At 38.5% G+C, this 27,024-nt stretch overlaps 1 protein-coding gene across 1 annotated transcript; it reads left to right on the top strand.

The window, feature by feature from the left end:
• The first annotated feature begins 5,315 nt into the window (after nucleotides 1-5,315).
• On the top strand, nucleotides 5,316-26,754 carry LOC122412361 (tubulin glycylase 3A-like). The gene is made up of 15 exons (XM_043421830.1): nucleotides 5,316-5,518; nucleotides 10,889-10,951; nucleotides 12,102-12,210; nucleotides 14,864-14,984; nucleotides 15,253-15,282; nucleotides 18,968-19,031; nucleotides 19,222-19,474; nucleotides 19,566-19,677; nucleotides 19,776-19,987; nucleotides 20,169-20,585; nucleotides 21,112-21,319; nucleotides 21,931-22,021; nucleotides 23,319-23,552; nucleotides 24,212-24,471; nucleotides 26,438-26,754. The coding sequence occupies exons 1-15, from the start codon at nucleotides 5,316-5,318 to the stop codon at nucleotides 26,752-26,754; spliced, it is 2,694 nt and encodes an 897-aa protein (XP_043277765.1).
• Nucleotides 26,755-27,024: the final 270 nt, after the last annotated feature.

Below are 27,024 nucleotides of genomic sequence, written 5' to 3'. Positions count from 1 at the left end.
CGAAATAACCCGAAAATAGTTTTTTTCAAAGCTTTCCGCTTTTCCGGCAGAGTTTTCCGCTCCGTGCCGCTGTCTCGCGTCGCCCTACTCTCCCCCTTAAAGTCGACTCTTGCGAAACACTCATCCAACCGCCTACCCATCACTTTCGGTTCCGAACAAGCATGGAAATTGGAGAAAAATATTTGACTTGTTAACGAGAGCGTTTTTTTATGTTCTTGTGCAGAAATCCGATGTTTGGAAGCGCAGTAGATGCGAGGATCGCGTTTCACGTATATACGAGGTCGCTATAAGTACTCGACTGGTGATTTCCGCTCTTGTAATATCTGAATACCTATACAAGGCTCGAATATTTACCCGATAATCGGGCGCGGGAGTTTCCACCTAGATCGCATCGGACTCCCCTTCATGAGCGCAGAAAGCTCGTTCATCATCGTGGCTTGAAGAAGCGAAGGAGGAGGATCCTCTTAAGCTTCCTCTCTCGCGCTCTCTCCCTCTTGCACGCTCTCGCCAGCACTCGGTCTGAACGGATCTCACTAAAACCGCGAGAACACAGCCCCTCGGGGTTTGCCGATTTTGCGATTACACCGACATGAACGCAAGAAGTTGAAACCGCATACCGCGACTATACGAGTTTGTTAATTAAGAATCCGTTTGCCGAATTCAATCATCATTAAGACAACGCAAGTTCTCGATTGCTGTGTTTTTCCTTATTTTATTTACTGCCACGGTTTAAAATAGCGTCGCTTCGGTTAATTATGCAATGTAATTCATTCGCGATTAAGGTCATCGGATCGATACTTTATCAACGAGAATTTCGACGTGAACAATTAACTTATGAATTTTCATGTACGCTTCTGAGACTTGGGCTTCGATAATGCAGAAAAACATTAACCGTTCGGGCGGAACTTTCTGTGAGGGAGAGACTGAAATTAAAACTGTTTATGAAGGCTGCGTTTGCTGATTTTTTTTCCACCGCCCTCGCAATACCTTATTAATAAATTATCCTGGTGTCTGGAGTTTTTTTCTTCGGCGCAAAAACCTTTCGAGGATAGAGACAGAAAAAAATATATTTACAATCTTTTCACTATAGCTCGAAGTGGGGAATTTCACTGGCGGTATAAAAGTGGCTAAACACGCGGCGCAGTTGAAGGGGAGCGAGGCGAAAGTTTAACAGTTGGAGTTGGTGAAATTGCTCGAAACCACGATATTCTGTGTAACGAGACAGGGAAGCTTCATTTGCGTGTGGGGAAAAGGGTTTTATTTTTTGCTTGCGAGAAAAATTACCCCGGATTGATCCTCTTTGCATGTCTGAGTTTGCACGAAGCTTCGTGCACGAGGGGAAAAAGTGAGAGAGAGAGAGAAAAATAGAGGGAAAGAGAAAGATGGGTCATTGCGATAAGTAACGAATACGATAAGTAACGAAGATAGTGAAGGAGAAGAACGAAGCGGACGAATGAGCAGGGACGCGGTAGAAGAAGAAGCCCAAGAGGCGGAGGGAGCTTCACGGATTGAGTCGAAAACGAAATTGAGGATTTACCCGGGTAGTTTGCGTAGTCAGCAATGGAAAAGCTTGATATACCTATATAAGGCTTCGCTCTCGACGCTTTCGACTCTTTCCCCGTCGTTTCTCCAGCTTCCGCTAGAAACTTTCCCATCTCTCGTTTTCGCAGCATGCTCAATGCACGATTCTTCTATACCTGTATTACGGGAACTCACCACTTTCCTCGGTAGCATTGTCGTAGACGCTTCTTCTAGGTTAAAAATATGCGAGATTCACGAAAATGCTATCACACTTTTTTTGCACTATCCGTTCGAGAAGTCCTTCTTGAGAGAATGAGAAGAAATTTCGCAAGGATTAATATCCTCCGTGAATGTTTAAACGTCGAACAGCCTGTTCGATTGCATTTCTCGACAAAACGATTCCCTCAATCATTCTACAGTTCCTGAAAATTCTGATGAAGTACAGCGAGACCTCGATTTTCACTGGTCAAAGAACGGGGTCCAGTTGGGAGGTGTGGCTTGATACGTCACAGGGAGGCCTGAAACATTGGGAGCAAAAAGAATGAACTGACCTAAAAGTTCTGGCGCGTTTTGAGGTAATACGCACCGTGTCCAGACCCAAATTCCCTAGCGAAACGACGTCGGGTGGGGACAAAGAACCAGAGGAATGGTCAAAAATCGAAGCGGTAAAAACTCGAGGTCTTACAGTATCAGAATTTGAAGATTTGTCTCTTGCGAATATTGAGTGTTTCGATACTCATTTCCGAAAGTGAATTTTTCTTTGGGTTTTTGAAATTTAATGAACAATCATTGTTCCAGTGGAGCATGAGTTTAACGCCACCGAGGAGATATTCTGCCAGCTATTCTGTTCGTATATATACGCTTGGGATCGAATGAACCTTCCTTTATCGGACACGAAACGTGTTACTTCCGTAGAGTCATCACGTCGATACAATCCACGCCGGGATCTCCCTTTGGCTCTTGATGCTTTTCCTTGTGCAATTCCAACGAATATACATGGACAATACATCATGAATTCGAGCAAATTCGTGCCACTATCTCTGGTGATGGGCCAAAGTTGACTGTGTTCACAGTACAAACGTAATATGAGGGATATCCATTTGTATGGGGCAGCTTACGCGAAAGCTCCACGTCCAATACGTGAAGAACAAATCAATTAAAAGTACTGCTTCCATTAACTCATTCGTGCTTCAGAGTCTCAGTACATTTTTTTCTCTTCGCCCTAAGATTCGTCTATTCGTCAATATCCTTTGTACACGCACTTCCATCGTCATTTTCACAGGTTCGAAGAGAGCAAACCGCACTCGTTATCGCGTCGCTGTGAAATCAGTTGTCACGGAAACATCGAATAGGGACCGTGAAATATTTTGCAAGTACACATTTCCTCCCTTTATCTCAATAAATGTGTACTCGTTACGACGAAGACAGCGATAGCGAAGCGGCAGGTACACTCAGACAAGGAATGACCCGCCGATAAAGCGTGGCCCACTTCGAAACAACTGTGAACAGCCGCGCTTCAGAGGACAGTTATGCCGAGTTGTTGAAGGATGAGCTGTATATGTATTTTTGTATGTAAAGAGTGGGATCAGGGTGAAGTATGTTTAGTATATTGCATAACTAGGGCCACATTACGGAAGGAAAATTGGCGCGGGTACCAAGGGAAGTGTCGAGTGACGATACTACTGCGAAGAAAAGTAGAGAAGGGTGAGGATGCACCGATGGGGATATTTGTTAGACATGCACAGAAGTTCATATACATTGGCTCAGAACAAGTGATTATGCCCTTGGCAACTCATTTAAAGTTCTCAAGGGGAAAAGGGGAAGAGATGGGAGGCTTCTGGTTAAGGGAAGCTTCGCGGGAGTCCTGTTGTCGTCACGCCATGTTGTGACTTTGCCTCGTGTTATATTCGGACGTATACTCGTTCTCATGCTAAGCTCAAACTTTGCATAATTATCGAACAAAAGTCTCGAGGCTAATCGTGTTCGGGGTCCACTGAAGTGGCTCGAAGAGTAGCATTAACAATGAATTTCGATCACTGATATAACATTCGAAGGGTTTATTCGATCTAGAAAGCGTCATACTTGTCCTTCGTCCGGAGCTGGCGAGAGGCGTGCTACTTTTGTGTGGCCTAAAAAATGAGAATTCTTCGGATTACGTAAAACGTTTTTTTCAAGGAAAAAGCATTGGAATAAAGTAAACAACGATTCTAAAGTCAACTTGTTGCAAAGTAACGTCGAGATTATAAACGCTTGTGGATAATCCTGCCCAGGGCATAACCAGGCGAACCTCAGTTGGATTAACTTCAACTTAGGCACGAAATATGCGCTTGTCTCGGATCCTCCGTAACAAACTTTCCGACGTGTTACCTCCTGCTATTATATTCTTACTGACTTTACTTACCAACGATATTTAAGAAAAACTTTAACCTACTTGGAAGCTACTTTGTACTAGCCTAGAAAATCATTGTTTTATTGGCTGTTAAAAAACCATCTGAATTCAGTGTTCTCATAATATTTTTATCAATATACAGACAAACATTTTATCGAAGAAACGAAGAACGTGTACTCATAAAAAACTATACAAATTCGTACACGACTGGACTAACAGGGACAACGAAAGTGTCGATCAACGACAAGCATTCAACACGATTGAAATTTCCATGTTTAAATAAAATCGAACTAAACCCATTAATTGTGACATCAATAACAAGAGTAGTCAAAAAAAAAAAAAAACAGACAAAAAGTATACAAAAAAATAAAAGAAAAAAAAAAATGAAAAAATAGTGAATAAAAAGAAATTTCAAAAAATAAAATAAAAACAATTAATAGAATAATAACGAATGAACATTTCTTGGCTCCAGTTTCACCGGCAGGCATATTGACGTTCCAAAAGATATTTGTTCTACGCACTCTTTCGTACGGAGACACGTGTAAGTAGTCTGCAACGAAGTAGTCACGTGACCTTATAGTCAAACGTGTCGGAGTTTAAGTAGTCGAAGTCGTTGCAACGAACTGGCTGGTAGTTACGCAGCCGTTGCATCTTCTGTTGTCTCTATGTATATATCGATCAGTGATGATGTTTGCTAAAGCAACGATGTCAGTAGATAAAGTCGCTTTCTCTCGCTTTCTCCCCCCCCCCCCCCTTTTGTGTGTGTGTGTCTCTCTCTCTTACTCCTCTGGATCTCTTTTCATCCTCCCTAACGTTGTGCGGTCTTGAAGTCTCAACTCGAGAGAGCTTGCGTGCTTCCGCGAAACATTCTCTCCGAACCCTTCGTGAATAATGTCTGCGTCATCTTGCGCAGCATGTGATTTTCTTGTGCTTGAGTAAGAGCTCCCTCCTTCTCTCTCTCTCTCTCTCTGCATATAGATTTATATATATGCAATATCCATATGAGGCGTTCCACGTCATTTTGCGCTGCGGTGGGGTGACTTTTCGAAGATATTTGATTATTTATTTTCTTGGATTTGTGACGGAAATAGTCCGCCCGATTTTGCAAGTTTTTTGTTTCAAACCGTCATGCATTTTTTCGATGAAAATCGACGACGTTTTTCAACGGAAACTTTGACTGGAGATTTCGAAAAACATTGGCACATTTTTTCATTAAAATGTGGGCTTAATTTAATGAAGAATTACTGTTAAAGAATAATCGGTGTTGGAATGATTTCCAAGTTGCAAAAACCGGAGTTTTTTTGCGAAAAATTATTGATGTGTCGATGGACTCGAGATAAAAATCTGTAAATTCGTATCAATGCTCTCTTCGCGAAGTATTTCGAGACAAAAAATATTTGGGAAAATGGAAAATACTTGGAATCACATCGCTCCTCTGGAATGGCGTGGAACGCCTCATATTCGCGATATGATGCATGCATATCGCAGAGCTGCGCTCGAGGTTATAGACATATACGAAGAACCAGCCCAACTTTGCTCGCCAAATATTCCTCAGCTTGAGCGTTCAGGCAACGGTGTAATTGCGGTTACACTGTTGTGCTGCAGCATGCAAGAAAATTTGTCGATTTGTTATCCCCTCCTCCCAAAATCAAGAGCACAGTAGTTATCACGGATTCACGGAGGGAAATTTTCTTCGAAAATTACGACGGTTCGAGCGTGAGCGACTATTTCCTCGTCACGTTCGAGGATTCTTACGGCGAAAAACAATATTTTTGCTGCTCTAACGGCATCAAATCGATGCAAATTTTCCACAGTAATTGTTCAAGAATTTTTTTTCGTGTAATTTACTCGCTGAACAGCTGATAAAAAATGTTGATACTTGACTCAACCTGTAATTGAATTTCAAAGTTGAGAGTGCAAAATGTAATGACGGTTGAAAATTGATCTCAATACACGCATAATTGAGGATTTTAAAATATTTTAATGTTTTCAAAACATCTTTATAATGCAGTAATCGCAAGTTTTTTTTATCGAAAATTGAAGTTTATAAATAACGATAATCTTTTATCGTTTCACGTTTATAGAGTTTATATAATTTTGATATAATTTCAGTCTCACCGCAAGGCATAAATAAATTATCGTCAATTTCATGAAAGTTCACACACGTAAGCGTGTACATTCTGTTCTTCTCTTTTCCTTCCCACTGGTGCATTTATTAATAGCATCAATTTAGTAATAGCTGAGGAACGTTGAAGCTCTAATAGTGCAAAGTTAATATCGTATCAAATTCCGAGGCGTGTTTCGTCTTTATAGTTATTCTCGGTTTTACTTTGCTGCGTTACTCTTCTTAATGTCATTGTTACAGTTATTATTTTTTTGATTATTGTATTCCTCATTCCTGTATGCATTTATTTTCACTACTGTTGATCCTCGAATAGGAGTATCATTTTTGAATGAACCTTTTTTTGGGGATTTAATTCGAATAGTTAGAGAAATTAGGGTTTTGTAAAAAAACAATTTTTTGTCAGCAACTGCAATTCATTCTGAGGAATTTTCGAACGTTACTTGATCCAGTGTCCTGATAAAAATTCAACCGATCCTTACCAAAATTTCACCACGTGTTCTTTGTGACTTTAGTCACGGCGCGTTCATACGAATTTTAAAATTTTCAGTGGAACTATTTTTTTTTGGCAAAAAATGATGAAAAAACGTGCTTTTTCGTAGTTTTTGGAAAAATGGCCGCCATTTGGACATTTTTGAAAAAATAAAAAATCGTATGATATGCGCTAAAGTCATTAACCTACTGAATCTAAAACCATCTTTCTTCTCCGATTCCAGAGATTTTATCAACAGCGCGCATCCATCTTTTTTTTGAATTTGTCTTCTCCCCCATTTTTCTGTACGAAAACTCAGTAAAATAGATATGGAAAAATTTTTTTGTGCATTTTAAGAGTGTATTTTTCAGGTCTAACACTTTTTATATCCATATTGATATAACGATTAAAAAAATTCGTAAAAATAGTATTTTTTTTGCTCGACTACTTAGGGTAGACCTCTCTATAGCATTGAAAATAGAAATATTGGTCAAAAATTTTTTTCCAGGGGGAAAAAGTTCCAAAAGCGATCGCCTACTTCGTCTCGCTGCCATTTTGGTGGAGCTCCCTTCGAATATATTTCTCCTGTATAGATAAAAATTAAACTCTTCGAGAGAAAAGCTGCGAGGCAAACATCGGAGAAGAGTCGTCTTTTTTCCTTGATAATGAAATTTCCAAGTTTACGAAGCAAATCGTGACCCAAAGGGAAGAGGTGGGAGCATGCGAAGCTCGCCAGCCTGAATTCACTCGAGACTTCAAACTGCGCAAAGTTTCGTTCCCGGAGAGTAACGTTAGAAGATCCACACGGTTCTCTCTGTACGAGGTGAATTGCCGACGGGAATCACAGCACGTAGAAACAAGTTTTGAACTGCGAGAATAAAATTTCACGAGAGACAAACGTCTGTTCTCTGTCGCTGTCTCTCTTTGCCTCTCTATTTCATTATATCGCTCAGCATTTACGTGTCTCACTTCCCTATGCTTTGTTTTTTCATTTCGGAACGGAAAGCTATAATCCACAGATTGCGTTACTTCCAGTATTTTACATAAAAGCGAGGTTTATGCAGATATTTGTGTACGTCGTTAAAATATTAATGCAAACTTTTCAGTCACTTGGTGCGAGCAACGATTCGATTCTTGTAACACCAGAGTTCGTTACGTAGGTTTGAAAATTATTTGATATTCGAATATGCGAATAAACGTCAAGGGCCAAAGCATCAATCGGAGATTCTCGATCGCATGACTTCGTTTCTCAACGTATTTCACAAAATGTTACAAAGTATCCATAAGAACATTTTCAACTTGGCGAATCTTTGGCTTTTTGCATATATTTTACAAATTAATTTTTCAGCTTTTAATTAAATTGATAAATGATGGAATGATAGTTGACACGAGTTGTCGAAAAAATATCCGAGCGGAATGGTGTGTGTTGCGCATCGAAAATTAATGGGTAATGAGATACGACGAGAAACGAGGATCTCTGAAATGAAGGCGGGACAGCTTCGAAAGCTGTGAATTTGCATTTTGCGTCAGAGATCTCTTCCTCTCTAGAGAGCAAGACTTTTTCCTTTTTAGGCTCTATCTTGGCTGCTTTTGAAGCGAAAGAATGTCCCGACACTTTATCTTCCTGCCAAGTTTTCCCTTTTCTCGCAATTCCTGTCCCTCTCATTCCCTCGCTTTCTTGTTTTCTCTCGCAACGCTTCCCTTTGCTCGATATACCTTTACCGCATTACGTTAAACGTAATCCGGTAAATTACACGTTCATCGTGAACGTGAAATTTACGTTTACGTTTTCATCTTTTTGAACCGATTCACCGAAAAAGTAGCTTAAACGTCATATTTTTAGCCAACTCTTTTGAATCTCACGAAATTCATCTACGATCGAACTACTTTTGACAGGATTTTTTCTAAACTCGTCGAAAAACACTTTATAGTACTATAGAGAGTACCATTGAGTGTGTCATGGATCGTATCGTTGATAGTGTATTTTTATTTTCGTTAATCCGGTTCAAAATGATGAAAACTTAAGGAGTTTCGGTACAAAAGTCAAAATATTAAGAAATTGATCAAATTTGGTGATAATGTTCTTCAACATCAAGTGCGAAAACACAAATTTTTTCAAAATTTTCTTCTACTTAGTTATCGAGTAATTACGCATTAAAGCAATTTCTTATGCCCGGAATGTATACCTATATATATATGGAAACGCTATGCTTATATACGTAAACTTTAGTGATCAATTACTCGATAACTGTGTAGAAGAAAAATCTTAAAAAATTTGTATTGTCAAATTTGGCACTAAAGAATATGTTCACCAAATTTTATAAAATTCTAAACTTTTTGAAATTTTTTATGTTTTTAGCATGGTTTAGCATGGCAACATTGTATCGCCTGTACCGAAACTCCTTAAACGTGAAAATGTTTCATCGAGTCGGATTAGGACTCGGCTCGTGAACTAAAGCATGAGATAGGTAATATCGGAGTTATATATATACGCATTCGCTCCCACGAACGGAGAGCTTTCGTGGAAGGATGTCGAGAATAAAAATCTACTGAAGGGATCGAGAAAAATGATTTATTGTTCTTGAGACAAACGACTCGGTATGAAATACTCACTGCGCGTATTCGGCAATACTCCATTTTGGATCGAGACAATACGCTCGAAAGTTATCTTCCAGATTTTTACCATCCGTTGAAACAACGAACTGTGAAAAATGGACAGGATATTTTTTTCAATGTAACACGTCGACGATAAATAAGTCTGTACAGAGCCGTTCTTTACAACCTTCATTCGGCAAATTTAACAAGCAGCCATATGAAGAAAGGAGTATGAAAAATTTTCTCGGAATTTATCATTTTTTTCTTCATATCTTTCGGCTCTGTGGGAGAAAGCATTTTTTCAAATAATTCTTTAGTACTAGAGCAGGTAGCTATAAACTGTTGATGGAAAAGTTGGAGGTTTCCTGAAATTAAAACATGAGTAAAAAGTACATCAGAAGCTTTATGGCTAAGCTCGATAGACAAGTTTTTCATCCCTCATCGTCGTAGTGCCTCCGATGTTTTTTTCTTCATTTTTAAATCTATTCGAGGTAGACACGGTAACCAATAGATCAGGAGGAAATGGGTCAAAGTGCCGAAAAAGAATGGGTTATCGAGCGTGTCCTTGTCTACCCCTTTCCTTTTCTTCGTTTTCCACGTCGTCGAGAGCCTCGAGGCACAAGCTGCTTTTCGCGTAGTCGATAGATCGTCTTAAGTGCCTCTAGACGTCATACCACCCTTCTTCTTGTTCCTCCTCTATCTCTTTCTTTGCCCTTTTCTTCGCCTTCTGCTTCTTCGCTTTTCTCTTCGCCTCGAGGTTATTATGCGGCAAATACTGCAGTCGTGAGCTGCAAGCCACTCTTCTCTACCAGTAGAAATCGCCTGCAGTTCTTCTTCTTTTCCTCTCTGGCTCGCCCTCTCTCTCTCTCTCTTACACTTTTTTTATCTCACGCTCCCATATTTCGGGTGAATCTAAAAAAGGGCTGATGTACTGAGTTTTCCCATTTTATATAGCGGACAGGTGAAAGTAACTTTTCTTATTTCGTGTCAGAAAACAACTGCGATTTTCGTGAGACGTTTTATCGAGATGATATCACGAAAATTTGCACCTCCCCAAGTAAGTATAGCGAATATAAAATATAATTGCAAATAGATTTTCCATCTCCTTTTCCAGTGAGTGAGGATGCTTCGATGGAGAGCTCAAAAATTCAGGTACTCCAAATGACGGATCGGTAGCGAATGAAAATCAACAGTGCTTTCAAATGTTGACTGGGAACACTCCATGAAATAGTGATTCGTGATTCACTCACAGAGACCTAGTAAAATTATACTTTGGGACTGATGGCTGTAGCTATCAGGGTGAACTTTCACCTGTTGGAAATAAAATTTTTTTCTAAATCCATGAAACGAGTGAGGCAATGAAATAAGGAAAAAAAAATAAATATTCATCGATATCTTTCTTTTTTTAATGCTAATGCTAGCAGAGCATTTTTTCATTAGGTAAGAAATAAAAATGTATTAAAAAGCAATGAAATTAAACAGAATTTATGGTGTTAAAGGTCATGAGGCAATGTTTGACTATGCCTGACTCGTACTACTTGCAGGAAAAGTATTCTCTTGTTATGTTATCCTTTAGAGTTTTTCTCTCATGGCCATTCTTTTCCTGTGCCCATTACATGCGTACCATACTTTCCTCTGTTTCCTACGATCTGTTATTCCTTCCTTTTTTCTTTCGTCTTTCATATTCCGTATGTATATATACATATCAGAGCTTTTCTCTCCTTATTTTATGACACTCGTCTTCCGTTTTTTTTTTTTCTTAGTTTCTATCCCACTCTCACTGTTGCAGCTCCACTCTCGTGGCTTTTGCTCAGACTGACTGCCAGCATTCACCGCTCTACCATTTGTACAAGTGAGTGATGCAAATGTGCCGTTTTATCTTAGCGATACGTTCGTGGAACATCGTGTCCGCGCTATACTTTACCCTCGCTGAAGTTGCTTCTCTCGAGTTTCATCATGTGGACACGAAAAAATTTATCCTTCGAGCATTTCCAACCTTTATGGCTCACCTTGTGTTATACAAGCGAAAAATTGTATATAAAAAAGTTTGACACTAAAGCGTATCGTATCAGCCGTAAAATAACAGGTTGACAAAAGATTTTACTTGGAGGTGAGCAGTGACAAAAATATATTTAGGATTTGATGAAATACTTAAAATATATATTTACTGGCTTTTTTTCACGACAAAAAATGAAGGATAGCGAGCTCGACAGGAGCTTGAAAATAGTTGAAGATTAAGGTAGATTATGCCCGAATAATCGTATTTTATGGGTGTCTAAATTGGATCGATTTTTACTCCCTAATTATAAAGATATTATCACTTTAAATTAATGTCAGAGTTATTAATTCGAAATTGTAAATAAATTTTTTCAACTTATCTTTTGATGAATGAAATTACAAGCCATTGATTAATCGGGGATCCATCACTGACTGAACCCGAAATTTCATTCGTCCCTGGCGAAATTACTATAGTTTTTTATGTAAAAAAACTATAACTTTATAAACTTTATATAACTTTTATAAAAAAACCTTCATTATATACTCCATTGTTGTTGTGTACTTTTTCGTAAACTTCGTAAGAAGCGTTCATTCGTTATATAAAAAGATAAACGATTTTTTAAGCAAAGTCTCTATACCCCCGTGCATTTTTCTTCATATTTAATCATGTTTGTCTCAATAACAAATAAGACGAACCCTTTAAATTTTGAAACGCGCTTAAGTCGATTACCCATTTAAACTCTGAGTAAATTTCAAAACTTTCTTAGGAAAATCGTTTCGTGCATGAACTACCTTAATAAATGGTCAGTTCTATCTTCAATATTTGACGTTTAAAACGGTGGAAATTTTATTAGAAATTTCTCAATTTCACTTTTATTGGATAGCTTGAACGCCTGCATGAAGCGAATGTGAAGATACAGTTTCACATTTTCAATCTTTATATGTTTGTCCAAGTCACGATACACCCTTCCTCAGGTACTTTTGAAAAGAGATTGTTTATACAGTGTATATGCGGCAAACACTCTCCAGTCTCTGAAGGCTCTAAGGGGCTCTTGGCTCAGCGATCAAGAATCTTCAAGTTGTTTGAAAGCAACACTGCGGTATAATGCGAAGGTTCGTATAATTCCGAGTTTTCAAGGCAAGTGTGTACCAGAGAGAAACAAGAAGAACGAGGGAGCGAGAAGAGGAAAGAGAAAAGCTCTCTCATCGAGAATATCTCTTCTCGCGACTCCTCAATGTCGACATTTTATTGCTGCCCTACTCTCTCTCTCTCTCTTTCTCTTTCTTTCTCTCTCTCTCTCTCTCTCTCTCTCTCTCTCTCTCTCTCTCTCTCTCTCTCTCTCTCTCTCTCTCTCTCTCTCTCTCTCTCTCTCTCTCTCTCTCTCTCTCTCTCTCTCTCTCTCTCTTTTCCCCATTCACCTTCCCTTTCTACTTGGATGCTCCCTTCGGGACAACCGATTTTTCCTCAGAAATAATGCTTTTTTCTTCATCGAGCAAGCGTATAGATTCTTACACCGTACAGTCGTAAACTCTTTGACAAATTTGAGACGTTCGAACGAAGACGAAAGACGACGTTTTACCGTGAGAAAAAATGACGTTGTTATTTTCTAATGTTACTTCCACTCCGAGGATTTTAGACTGACTCGTACATCAATGACTTGCATTTTTATTCCTATCGGAAAAATATAAAGTTAAAAACGAGATGCTTCGAGTGAAAAATGAAAATAAGATTTCTTCGTTCGACCTCATCCAGTGATCTCTTTATTTCTGTTGACTACCCTAAAATCCTTGGAGCCGTTTATAAAGTTGTTTTTATTCACCAGACGATGAAAACGGTTGAGAAATCATTGCTCATTTTTAACCGCTTTGCGTAAACACAATGCAACTAGACAGTTTTTCCATAATTGTGAAATGAGAAGCAAAGATTCTAGTTTCAATTGTGCCCATGGAAATAACAAACGTTTTTGTGAATAGCGGCGTTTCTCAGACAACCAAATGAAAATTCGGGTGCTTGGCCACGCGTAAAAACAGAACATAATACGGGGAAGAAGCATCGACAAGGTAGAAAGGCAAGCTTGGAGATTAATTGTTGCACGCTCGAGAGAATCTCGCTGGTTGAGACGATCACGTTCATTGTGTACCGACGTGCACGAGAGGGTAGTTAGTGTTTATCCATATATCTATGCTTCATATTGTACAAGACGGTAATTAAGAGGAGGAAGGAATTGACGTACGATCTGGAATGAGAATGTGTTCGTCGAGCTTGAGACGATGAAGTTTAACCGGAAGAACAGAACACTGCGTGGCTCGAGGCTTCTCAACTCGAAGAGTCGTGAACTTACCGGGGAAGCTCTTTTCTCTTCCATCGATCCTCTGCCTCGGAACTTTCCCAACCAGGTATTTCGTAGTTTCGCATTGTACTCTTCTCGTTATAATGACGAATTCGCGGTGATGCTGAATGGGGGTCGCGACCGTACTACCAATTGTGACGAAATGTGAGAGACAATTAAAATCTCTTTTCAAACAATGAATCATTTTTATTTTATTCGTGAATCTATGCGTTACGTACTGGATGAATTTTCGTTGTTAGGAAAAAACTCAAGTAAAACGGACGATTTTTATCGTAAATCGTTGGATCTGGAATAAGCGAAGCCCGAGCTGAGCACTTGCCATAAGCCAGCTTCAGTTTGAACCGATTTTCTCGCACAATGAATAAATATTCAAGTCTTTCAAAGTGTAGAAAGTCTTCTTAAATATGTTAAATCTTATCGTCACGAGTTGACTCGATTCCGTGAGTGTGATCGACAAAGTTTTGTACACAATCATGGAGTTTTTTGGGCAGAAGAAAGAATTTTTCGTCAGCCCGTAAGCCTTGACTTTTTCGTTCGAAACGATAACACTGTTTGACTCGCATCGAATTATGCGAAATTTTTCGGCAAACCGAGAATACCAGAATTCACGTTTTTCGTCTCTCTTTTGAGCCGGCGGTTGACTCCGATCCGACGTATGGAGTACGAAGGAGATAAAAAAATAGTCGGTACGTCTCCTCACTCGATTTCACATCGTGACAATGAACTCATCGAGGTTGTGCCTTTGCACGTCAGGGAGAAGATTTTACCAGCGGCGTCGTACCTTTTCGAATACGTGACTCCAATGCAAAGTTCGTACCTTAATGTACGAACTTTCGACAACGCAAATCCCGTTGTCCGCTTTCTCACCGCTTCGTCTCTTTATTCCTTTTTCTTTTTCCTTCTTCTGCTTCTCTACTTCTCCTTCGAAGAAACCTGTCGCCCGCGTTCCCTTGAAAAACGAAAAAATATATTTCCACGTGCCTCGAGTGTTAAATAAAAGTGCATTTATCCGAGTGGCTTATATGTAGAATTTTTTACACGAGCTTTTGCCTCCGGAAACTTATCAATCCGTTTCACGTGTATACAAAACATATATTTGCTTCTAGCAACCCCTCAAAATTCGGGACTGCGAGAGAAGCCCCCGGACGAATAAACATCGAAAGTGTTTTTGCATCCGATGCTTCTCGAAGAATGTATACGAATTATTTGACTTTTTCCCCCCTCCGACGACTCGCGAGGCTGATGCATGGAATTTTCTCGACTCCATCATCCGTTATTCCCCCGTTTCCCATTTATATTTTCAGCCCGAGAAAAAGAACGAGTATATATTTATTTGATCTTCGTTGATGCACTATTTCTGTCGCGCTACAACGTTTTTACTCTTCAATAAATGAGATTTAATTAAACTTTCTAAGACTGAGAGTTTAAAGAGGAATACTGCGAGAAAAAAAACGAAATGCCTGAGCAAAAACGAAAAGTATGAGAGCAACGTCGAACGCAGGAGAAGTCCGTCCAGTTGTGTCGTGCCATTGGCACGTGAGCAGCCTACACGACGTCTGAAATCCCGGGTTATCCAACTTCCTCGTTTCTTTGCAATCTCTAGCAGAAAAACGCAATGTTTCAACTAGTTTGATAGTACGCACACAGACCGGCTTCTAGAACTTCTCCGACGTTGAATTTACAGGTTTGAGCGAGCGTTTAACCGCCTCCGTCTTTTCTCCGGTCTTAAGTTCACACCGTGATATTTGAATACTTGCTTAATTTTGTGTTAAATCTCTCGTGGAAATCGCTTTGGATGTTGGAGTGACGAGAAACCGCCGAGACCAAAATTCCCGTTGGTGGCCTGGGCTCACCAGTTTCGGCGTGTATGCTCGGCGGTCCAGATAATTCAATATCGTTATCCTTCCAACACATCTCCGAGCTTTAAGCTCTTCCAACACACACGTATTCCCACACACCCACATATATGTATACAGATGTGTGATTTATATAAATGCATCTACGAATTCTCCAACAATCTTACTGTGAGTTATTTACTGGACTGGTTAATCGTGAGCTTTCAAAGATAGTCCGGATCACGTGACCGTTCTCGTTCCAACCCAAGTTATAATCCCACCTTAAATAATTTTCGTATTTTTTCTTTATCCGTTTTCTAGCTACTCTCATTCGGTGCTACCATTTTGCAGGAATCTTCTGACCCATGCGAGTTTTCACTAACCTATTCCATCAAGTCAACAGCATCTTTCCTCAACGCCACTCAATTTCATGTTTTCATAAGACCTCGGAAAGTGTCGTCTCGAGCCACTCTTATTTTAGAATCTACTGCAGTATCACTTCCGAGCAGGAAACGAGGGAAACTGAGAACCATTTTTTCAAGCTCTCAGCACTGTAAATTACAAATTCTATAATGTATATTTATGGTCCTGGGTTCGAAAGTTCATTTGAAGAGCACTATTCAGCAAAAACATTACCAAAAAATATCGAAGAATTTTAGATGATTTATATATATATAAAAAAAAAAAAGACGGTATAAGAATATTTTCTAGCCACATTTTACGATTCGCTGTTCCATGAACAATAAATTATACGGCTTAGCTTAGCATTATTTTTAGACTTCGAGGCACCTTCATTAGTTAGACGACTTTCGGAATCGCTGCAGAAAAACGATAAATATGATTATGAATATTTTAAGGTAGTTCATGCGCGAAACGATTTTATTAAAAAAGCCTTGAAATTTACACAGAGTTTGAATAGGTAGTAGACTCACACGCATATCAAACTTTAAAGGGTTCGTCTTATTGGTTATTGATACAAACGTGTTTAAATAATATGAAGAAAAATATACGGGGGTAAAGGGACTATGTGTGGAAAATCTTTTATCTTTTCATATAACGAATAAAGGCTTCTTACGAAGTTTACGAAAAAGTACACAATCACAATGAAGGTTTGAGAAAAAATCCGAGACGATTGTCTTACCAGTAATAAAGATATACGTTAAAGATTGAACGAAATTGATAATGAGCACTCTTATAACCTCACATTTGCTTATTTCAGCATTTTGTTTCTTCTTAGCCTGGGTCATTCCTGTTATAGCCTTTTGTTTTTTTATTAACACTTTTTTTTTAATCTATTTCCCTTTGTGTTTTCTTTTTGCTCTCTCTCTCTCTAATGCGATTTTTCACATAAAAAACTATAGTATTTTCGCCAGGGACGAATGAAATTTCGGGTCCGGTTAGCGATGAATCCCCGATTAATAAATGGCGTGTAATTTGACTCGCCAAAAAATAAGTTGAAAAAATTTATTTACAATTTCGAATTAATAGCTCTGACATTAATTTAAAGTGATAATATCTTTAATTAGGAATTAAAAATAGATCCAATTTAGACACCCATAAAATACGATCCTTCGGAAATGATCTACCTTAAAACAGTTTATTCGTCGTATAGAATTTCCTCGTGTGCGAATCGATGAGAAATACTCATCGAAAGGGAAGCAGCCCTAGTTCACGTAAAATCGTGATGTAATTTGCCGTTAGTTGTACACTTGGTATACATACTTTTGCATATAGTAAGTGTGGCAAAGTAGAGAGCGTTGTTTCCAATGGGCTTAGAAATCGCTTGGCAACCGATGCGGTTATTTTGTTGCCACTAACCGACTTGCAAATTGCCCTTATGCACTTTCCAGTTAAACGGTTATAGTGGATAAGCAAAGCTTGGTGAGAACAATTAGTGCATTTCTAGTTTCAGTACTTCTGCATATAACATTCTCAGAGAGGGCCGAAGCGGGACCCCTGATTGTTGCTATCCTATGGATGAGCTTTTCCTACTGTTCGTCCTCGTTTCATGAGATTTTACCGATCTCCTTTCGAGGAGTGAGATACGACGATATAAGCTGATAATTCCATTATATGGAGTATTATTTCCCCATAAAGTTTTGCCTAAGGCACATAACAAGCGCTGTTTGGGAGAATACCAAACACATTGTTTCTCTTCGCTAAGTTCTCCTTCCTTGATTATACGTAAGATTTGGGCGTCCTGATCCAGCAGTTTAGCGAGCATATGTTCACGATAATTTTACCGACTAATTGGTCTTTCATTTTCCACATCGTCGTTTTATAATAAACACTTATATTTATTTTTCAATTTTCCAATTTTTCCATAAAATCATTCCTCAAATTAGAATGTTGCGAACTTCACTTGTTTAGATGAGCGAATGAAAATTTGGTTTCGTAATGTTCGATGAAATGAAATTATCATTGAAAACTCAAGGGTGGTTTTTCTTTTTGAGACTCGATGTACGAGATCGTGTGCAGTTTCGAGGGTACGCAACAATAATCTACGATTTTTATTCTGGCCGAATATTGGTGGAACGAAGACGATCAATCGCAACGTTCATATCGATCTCAAAAATAACATATTTCATGATCTTTTCGATTTTTTTTTGAGTTTTAGGATAAGTAAAAATACGTCAAAGTGTAGTATTACGTGCGAAGTGACCGTGGAAAGAGACGAAACGCGTTCAAGCAGAAAACTTCAAAAAGTAGATCCAAGCGATCTGAAACTCGTGCGACGTGAACTAATCAATCGATGTCGATATCGATCCCGTGCAAGTCTGTCATTCATCTGCTGAAACTAAGCAGTCAGCAACGTTTCCGTGCTTTCGATCACTCCCTTCTAAATTATCGCGTATTTTCAAACCCAGTTTTGACCAGAATCTACTCGTTTGAGGGGATGGCAAATTTCTAGTGATGAGCTGATCGAGCCAATTTCGAGAACCAGTGAAATTAAAGGATTCTCCAGATGAAGAAACACAACAATGGGAAAGCCGAACGTTCAGGGCGTACTCAAAGCATCTCACTGGAATCCTCTTCGAAGATCAACGGACACACACGTCAGAGAAAGCACGCCTCAAGAAAAATTTCACGGAGAATCATGGGGTACGTCAGACTTGAAGTCGGTCGCGTTCGAAATGCCACTCAAATAAAAAACTTTCGGTTCTTTGATTATTTCGGGTGCTCGAAAAAAGTCTCGGTCAAAGCATAAGCTTCATCATTTTTTCTTCCCCCATTCGGGGAGCTTTGTGACTAAATTATTAACGAGAAAGCGTGTCTTTATTTTCATGAGCTCGATCTGCATAATTCAAACTTTTCCAATCCTCCTTGAAGATTGTTGATAAAAAGTTTGGAGCCTTTGATGGAGATGGGGATCTCAATTTCTGCAAGTTCAAGGAAAGAACTTGATCCTTGGATCAGCAGAATGTTCAGAAAATGAAATTTCTATCGTTCACTATTGTGTGGCTTGAAAGTTTTTTTTTTTATTCTCTGAACACACGAAGCACAAAAGTGCTTCGTGAATGTATAAAATAGAGAAAAAAATTTCCTTCCGCAGCTCTAATTCGTTTGTCTATATTACTCATCCGTGAAAACCGAGTGTCCCGTGAAAATGAACGCGCCTAAAAGTCTAGTGGGGAGCAACGTGAATAAACGAATCGCAATGTCTGCTCAAACTTTACTTTATAGCCGCGAGAAAAATCGTGATCAAGTTTTTTTTCACCGCCGCAACGGTAATGCGGAAAAGCGTAACGTAAGCGGAATATGAAAGCTTTTAGTGTAATTAATTATTAATCTAGAGAGAGCTCGGAAGTTTTGGAAACCCCGGAAAGCCCTATTTCGAGGCTGGGTAAAACAGTTGAAGAAAAAGAAGAATTGAAAAAAACGGAAATTGAGGAAGAAAAAATGGAGAACGCTGCCCCTGAAAACACCATTTCTGAAAGACCTGAAAGTCCTCCCAATCCTTATAACAAATCTGAGAATCAATTTCCTGGTGAATTACGCGACGTTGAAAATCAGGAAAATTCCGTGGTCAATGGCATCGACATTCTTGAATGCGGTGCCGTCGAAAAATCATTGACGGAAAATTGCTGCTGTTGTCCTACGGAAAAACATGACGATGGCTGTTGCAAAACAGAAGCAGTGAGAAAAAAAATGTACCTCGAAATAAAAGCTCGGGTTGAAAAGGCACTGAAGGTTTGCGTCGGTTTCTCGCTAGAAAAATAAAAATACTGATGTTTTTCACGTTTTCATTTGGATTTTTGTACCGTCGATCATAACCTTTCAGAGACACAAAATATTTTTGATTCGCGGTGATCTCCCGAAGTTATCGAAAGCGTTGGAAGAAAGAGGTTGGGTGCAGAAATACGAGTCTGTAAAGACACGGATGGTCCCTTATGGTAAATTCATCACAGAGAATAATTCGCGATGCTGCAGAATAACTTTAACCGCCGTCAGACTTTGCTTTTCTCTCATTCCCTTTATGTCATTCCACCAGGAAGTGTGGCCAGTCTCGAATCAAAATCAATGGCAAATATTAAGAACGCCGATGGTACAATTAACGAAAAAGCCGTTACTTTTGCTCTCTTACGTCACAAACAACCAGATTTCATTTGGGACTGTCGCAATGATTTTATCGAGTGGGATTCTTCTGTCAGGAGTCAAGTTTTACTTAATCGCTTGCAACGATCGTACATTTACACTTCCAAGGTATTTAAACCAATGAATTCCTATCAACCAACGTTTCGCGGTCACTTATCATGATGAAAAAAACTCATGTGCAAAAAAAATGTAAGATTCATTAATGAGAAAATGGGAAGAAAAGTAGCAAAATTAGAGTAAATAATTATTGATTTTCATTTTGAGAATAAAACATTTGACTTTTTCTCAGCTCGGTATGGCGCAAATTCTCCGTGATTCTCATTGGCTATGCGAAGCAAACGTCGCAAACGTCCAATATCCACGCAGTTATAACGTGAGTCGTGAAACAGAAGCTTTTCTAACGGATTATCGCACGAACGCTTGTACAGGATTATTGAAATGGTACGTCGGGCGAGTCGATAAGGGTGAGGCTTTTGTGGATCTTGGAATCGAGCCGATTCCGATAAGTCAGTTAGAATTCGCTCTGAAACGATGCGACGAATTTTTGGCCGAAGCGAAAGACGAGACTATCGATATCGAGAACGATCGCAAAAAAAGTATAAGCGAGGATGAGTGGAACAGCTTCCTGGACGATTACTCACGAGTATTACATCGAGGAAATGGAATAGCGAGCCTCGGAAATCCCGATGCACAGCTCCGTCTCGAGGTCACTTTAAATTCATTATCACATCCACTTTTTTCCTTGCCTCGCACGACTGCCGAATCACACTTTCAAGTTTCGTTGAGAACTCTTCAACTCCGAGCGGTCGCATTTTCATTCGCGTCTCACCGCACCCGATTTATTCAAATAAGTACACATCTTCCTCTGTAAAATCTTGTTGAAATTCGAATTTCTGTGCAAACCGCCGGTTACAGGAGCCTCGACGAGATGAAATTTCAGTTGGAGAAATATCGCAGTTTTTTTAAATGCAAAAATATTCTGATACTTGTGCATATTTTGTGTTGAAACTATTTCTCAATCGATGGAGCAGTCGACCTCAAAGTTGATATCATTTTCTTTCCGAGTTACACTAATTTTCTAAATACTTTTATATTTTTTATTCTCCATCTTTACGAAATGGTCCTACGAAATTCAATGATTAACATTTTTAAAATTTTAATTCACTCGTTTCCTCAACAAAATTTATTCTCACAAGTGTTAATATTCATCCGGGTTATTAATATTTTTGCAGAAATGTTACCTCGCAGCGACAGGGACGTTGAAAAAATTAAAATCCGTTGATTCTCAATACGAGCTGAACGGCATGAGAAATATTTGGATTTTGAAACCCAGTGATCTTTGCTGTGGCACTGGCATAAGTATTTCTCACAATTTTAAGGACATCATGCGACGCGTAGAAAGTAAACCGAAGGATTATTTTGTCGTTCAAAAATATATAGGTTTGACCGAGTTTCTTCAAATCGTTGCATTCCATACAATTATGTTCTTTAAGGTAGTTCATGCGTGAAACGATTTTCTTAAGAAAGTCTTGAAATTTACACAGAGTTTAACTGGGTAGTCGACTCAAACGCGTATGAAATTTTAAAGGGTTCGTCTTATTGATTATTTCGATAACCGTGTTTAAATATGAAGAAAAATTTTCGAAAGAAATATTTCGACATTTTGTTTCTTCTTGGCTTGGCCTTCTGTCTTCTTATTAACACTTTTTTCTTGATCCATTTCTCTTTGTGTTTTCTTTTTGCTCTCTCTAATGCAATTTTTCATATATAAAAAACTATAGTATTTTCGCCAGGGACAAATGAAATTTCGGGTTCCGTTAGCGATGGATCCCCGATTAATTAATGGCTTGTAATTTCACTCACCAAAAAATACGTTGAAAAAATTTATTTACAATTTTGAATTAATAGTTCTGACATTAATTTAAAGTGATAATATCTTTAATTAGGGATTAAAAATCGATCCAATTTAGACACCCATACATTACGATCCTTCGGGCATGATCTACCTTAAAAGCAATTTACTAAACGATTTCATTCCTGATTCATTTCAGAAAGGCCTTTGTTGACGAAGGATACGAAGTTCGACATACGATTGTGGTATCTCGTAACTGACACTTTCCCCTTGACCATTTGGATCTTTGAGTAATTATTTTTTCATTCCATTCTTAAAGAATAAGGGTAACACTGAAACGAGTGAAATTTACTTTTTACTCAGCGTATTATTAAGCACGAATTAGATGACTTTCAAAAACAATTAGACTGAACAAAAGTAACCCAATTTAGGAATAAGAATTTTTATGCTCGTCCAGAAAATTCGAAACAATGAGAAATTATTCAAAAATATTATGAATCTTGATGCATAATTATAAGCGGAATGAGCAATGCCAGTTTGAAACCACCAGTGGTCATACCAAACTTTTCCTCACACTTTAACCAAAACTCCATGGCCATTTTCCATGGCAACTTTTGAACTTTGAGTATCTCGACACCACTGACGAGTCGAGCAAACTGGTCGAGAGAGTTTTGCAACTGACCTGTTTTACCAGTTGTCTAGTCAGTGTATCATGTTAGCGTGCTACTCAATTTAACGAAAAATGAAAGAATTGAAAAAATCCTCGAAAATTTAAGCACTTCGTTCAAAACTACCGATGGTAACTCATATTTTTCATTTTTTATATTTTTTTCCATACTTCCTTCATTTTTCATATTTCACTCAATAATCGAGTCACCGAGAAAGGGACCGTAACTGTTTTCACGAAATGTAAAAAGACTTATTCCGGGGAGTTCGAAAAATAAACAAAAAAGTCCAAATTTTCGAATGCGAACAGTCACCGAAGTAGATGCACAAAAAAGCGCAGCTGTGGAATAAAAAAAGGCAGGATAAAATCCTCACCCAGCAGGAAAATACGGTCAGGTTGTTTGAAATTCGTTGAATACCAAGAGCTGATCGGCACATGGAGTGCTGCTAGAAACACCGTGAATTTCCTATTTTCGTGTCAGTTAAAAGCAGTTTTCTTTTTTGCCAAATTTATTTTTTATCACGATGAGGCACAAGAGCGAAAAAATATTTGATCGGTTTTTTTGCCGTTTCGTGATACTCGTTTAAGTCGAGGGCTGTTCGTCAAATTATTCACGTTTAAAATTGGACCTCTGGAGTGAATTGAACGTTTTTTTTTTCACGAAAAATGTCTTTCTATATGAACGGGGAGCTCTCCTAGGAATCGATACGAAAGCGAATATTTATTTTTCACATTCAAATAATATCTCAGCACAATTCGATCTTCTTTCGATATTCCTATTCCTCATATAAATCGTACTGCCGCAATAAAAGTTTAAGAATATAAAAGTAGATTGAAAAGAAAAAAAATTCGAGCGCGCCCGATTGATTCGTAATTTAAACCTTCTTTTTCATTTTCTCATTTTTTTTTATACATCGCAGAGAAGCTTTATTGCGATTCAGCTCAAAACCTTATACGTATTCGACTTATCACGAAGCAATTCACATCTGCAATACGGCGGTGCAACAAAAATACTGTTACGAGAACAGGCGAAGATTGCGAAGACGTAATAACCAGATGGAAAATACGGATGAACGAATGTACACGACACCGGTGATCGTCGAATCGATTCGTGATCAGGAATGGGATTGTGCCAAACTGAACGAGTATTTGAAGTAATTTTACCCTCAGCCCTCATTTCATTCGAGCGTAAAGAAAAGTCAGGGAATAAACGCGAGAATGACTGATAGAAATGTGGCGGAAAAGAGGGCTGTTTTTCTTTTCAATTTTTTTACTCTTTCTCGCCCTACATTTTTCTCGATTTTACCCTCGTCTGTTTGAGGGATGGTTAGATTCACGATTTCCATTTACAAACATTAGGAAACCGAAAAAAAACGAATAAAAATTTCTATTATGAAGCAGTTTTACTTCACCCGAAGCCCAGAAAAAGATGGATAAATTGCTGTCAATTTTTCTCAGTCGAAATTCCATCAGCGATTATTCCGGGCTGTTTCTCCAATTAATTTCCTCCTCCCAAAAAGCTCCAACATTTATTTCCCCGTCATTCTGACCTTAATCACTTCCACAACGTGGAAATGAAAAAAAAATGGTTTTTATATCTACGCTTTACAGGCTCGTCTTGTTGATTCACCGAAAGATTATCTTTTCGAGCACGATTAATCACCGTGATTAATTACAAGCACCAATTCAATTATTATTTGAATATCGTTCAGCGCCAAAATCAACAAAGCATTTTTTTTATTACATCTCTGGTAAATAAGTGCCTTTCGGCCCTTCGTATTACCAGCACGTTCTTTTTTGTTTGAATTTACAGAAGTGTTGGATACAAAGGCGAGCCTTACTACGACGAGATTTATCCGCAAATGTCACAAGCCATAGTGCTAACAATGTTGGCATCCCAGGAATACATGGATAAACGACGATGCAGTTTCGAGCTTTATGGAGCCGATTTTATGGTCATGGATGATCTCTCGGTATGGCTGATTGAAATAAATACGAATCCCCGAATGAATCCACCGAGTTCGCGAATAACTCAACGTCTTTATGACGGTGTTCTCGAGAGTCTCGTCAAAGGTTTGTCAGAGCTCATTGCTGTCGTTTTCTTTACTAGTGAAGCGAAGTGGCTTTTCTGGAGTGAAAATCGAATTCTCGTTTCCATTTTTTTCCTGCGAATACCCTTTCGAAGTTTTACGACCCCATCACGGCATTCCAACTGCATTTTTTCTCGACTCGCGTAATCTTCACTTTCACGTCGAATCCCCTAAGCTGTGTTGCTCGCAGCCATTTTTATTCGATACTCTTTTGAGTCACATTTGTGCAAGGGCCCAGGGAAACTGGAGAAAAATCGAATGATTAAAAGAACCGCGAACGGATATTCAGTAAAAATCATGTTTGAAGACTCATCACCGTCTTTAGATAAGAAAATATTTGAAAAATAAAAAAAAAGAATAGGAAAAAAGGAATTGGCACAAAGACGTGAATTCGAAATAGGGTCGCTGCTCTTTTAAAAGTTGGGGGTAAAGTTCACAATCGATAAAGAAATTCTACGATTTTTCTTCGCCATCTATGACCCGAGGGGATTTCACCTCATTCGAAGGCTGTTTGTATTGACGGCACGATTCGGCCGCTAATCAAACACGAGTAGAAGACTTTGGCCCATGAGATGTGTGGGCAAACCTACTGAACTCGATTTTCTTTTTCTCCTCAACTTTTCTTATCTTTTTCTACATATTTTTTACATTTTCAAACTCCCCTTATACGGATTTATTGATTCTTACTTTTTTTATGGAGCTTTATGCGACCGAAAAAATTTAATTCCCATCGCTGAATCAAAACGAGTACGTGCGTTGTGAAAAGTAACTGAAAAATTCGATGTCGCCTTTGTAGATCGTTCTCATTTATTCTCGACACAAAATGATAACAAAATCAATGTTTTATTCATTCTCGACGAAAATTTCATTACGAGTTATTTAATTAATCGATCGAGTTTCTATTCAATTTTCGTAATCAGTTTATTCGATTGGGTACATCCTAATGAATCAATAAATTGAATGTTTTCCGAGCTCAACATCTCCATAATCGATGGAAAAAGACTATTTTCGAGCTGGTTAACTGTACATTTGATATGCAGATCTGAAATATGTTCCATTGAAACATCTTTGGACTTTCCAAAGCTTACGAAAATAAAAACTTACCTTCTTATTCGAGTTAAACTAGTTCGGCCGTTCTATGACTAGTCAAGTTAGCAACTACTTTATGATGATTAATTTGAAGTCTAAATTATTAATAAAATTAATAAACATTTACATTGAGAATATTTTTATCATACGAATATAATAAAATAATTTAAAAATTTCATAAAAGATCAAATTTATACTTCAACTTGACTAGTTAATGATTGAGTGAGTGACACTTGAAATACACATAACCTAGGCAACATTTTTATTGCGCGAAAGAAAGTTTACATCGGTGCAATGGCACCGAGAAAAGAGAATGGTCAATTCACGTGAGTCAGTCTCAAAAATAAATTTAATGAAATTTCTGCCATTTCCGAATTCGCCCAAAGTTCAATCAGCTGTTACCAGCAGTTCAACGTAATGACTGACATCCGCTTTCGATGCGTCAAAAACTAAAGTTTTTTCACTTTTTCTTCCTTAAGGGCCCCGTAAGCTAATGTTTTTTTAAAGAAACGGAATCTGTGATAAATTTTCTTCACGATATAAACTTTTCCGAAGCTCGAACTCCGTACAATTTTCCACAATTAATATTATTGTGAGTTTTCTCACAGGGTACCGTGTTAGAAACTCAAAATTGTAAATAAAATAATTCAAAGTTTTTCCCCGTAAGAGGCCCCGAACTGTGCTTATCATTATCAGGGGACCTTAAACTATCATTTACCGTAAAAAAGTGGACCTTCACGGTACTCTTTATCGAACGGCCAAAGTACTTTAAAGTCATGTGAAAATAACTTTTTTGAGCATGAAAGAATGAGGCAATTCGAATAAGAAATGAGAGTCGCTGATGTTATTTGCCCATTTAGTTACGATGGATCTGCCATTGAATCCTGAGGCAGACACTGGTGGTTTTCGTTTGGCATACAAGCAGAACATACCAACAAGTTTCCAGCCCTATTTGGGCCCTTGTCTTTTCGTGTTCGGGAAACGAATGACATTGCACGAGCAATGTCGTGAGAAGCGTGAGAAAATTGGCAAAGATAGTGAGGCAAACATTTGCAGCCCTTGGAAGAGACACGATCGTGCCTGGACGGCGCCACCCTCGATGCCACGTTCCCGAGACCCCAAGGTCGTTGACTTCATCGAATATCTTGAGAGGTCGCGTTGCACGGTGGCTCGTTGAGGTAAGTAATCGTGAAATTTTTCGAGAATGAGAAAAATCATTTATTTTTTCATTCACAATTCTCGTATATCGAGAAATATCAACATTTTTGATGAATTGTTGTGTTACGTTCTCGGAAATGGAGAATATCGTTTTTACCGAGCAGCTGACTGAACGTACCGTCGATTTGAATATCTGACGAACCCGTATTTTTGTTCGTTCCAGTTCTATTAATATTCTTCATATCTATGCTACGCTTTTTCCATAAAAGAATTTCATCAATATTTCAAA

The sequence above is a fragment of the Venturia canescens genome, chromosome 6 (assembly GCF_019457755.1).
Source record: "Venturia canescens isolate UGA chromosome 6, ASM1945775v1, whole genome shotgun sequence".
Classification (NCBI taxonomy): domain Eukaryota; kingdom Metazoa; phylum Arthropoda; class Insecta; order Hymenoptera; family Ichneumonidae; genus Venturia; species Venturia canescens.
This window is presented reverse-complemented; position numbering and strand designations above follow the sequence as displayed.

Bases quoted from the DNA above. Each gene is read 5' to 3' on its own strand.
- LOC122412361 (XM_043421830.1), top strand. From the start codon at position 5,316: ATGGAAAATACTTGGAATCACATCGCTCCTCTGGAATGGCGTGGAACG. The intron at 15,283-18,967 runs GTTGGTGGCCTG...TTTACTTTATAG, and splicing joins CCGCCGAGACCAAAATTCCC to CCGCGAGAAAAATCGTGATC. The intron at 21,320-21,930 runs GTTTGACCGAGT...GATTCATTTCAG, and splicing joins TGTCGTTCAAAAATATATAG to AAAGGCCTTTGTTGACGAAG.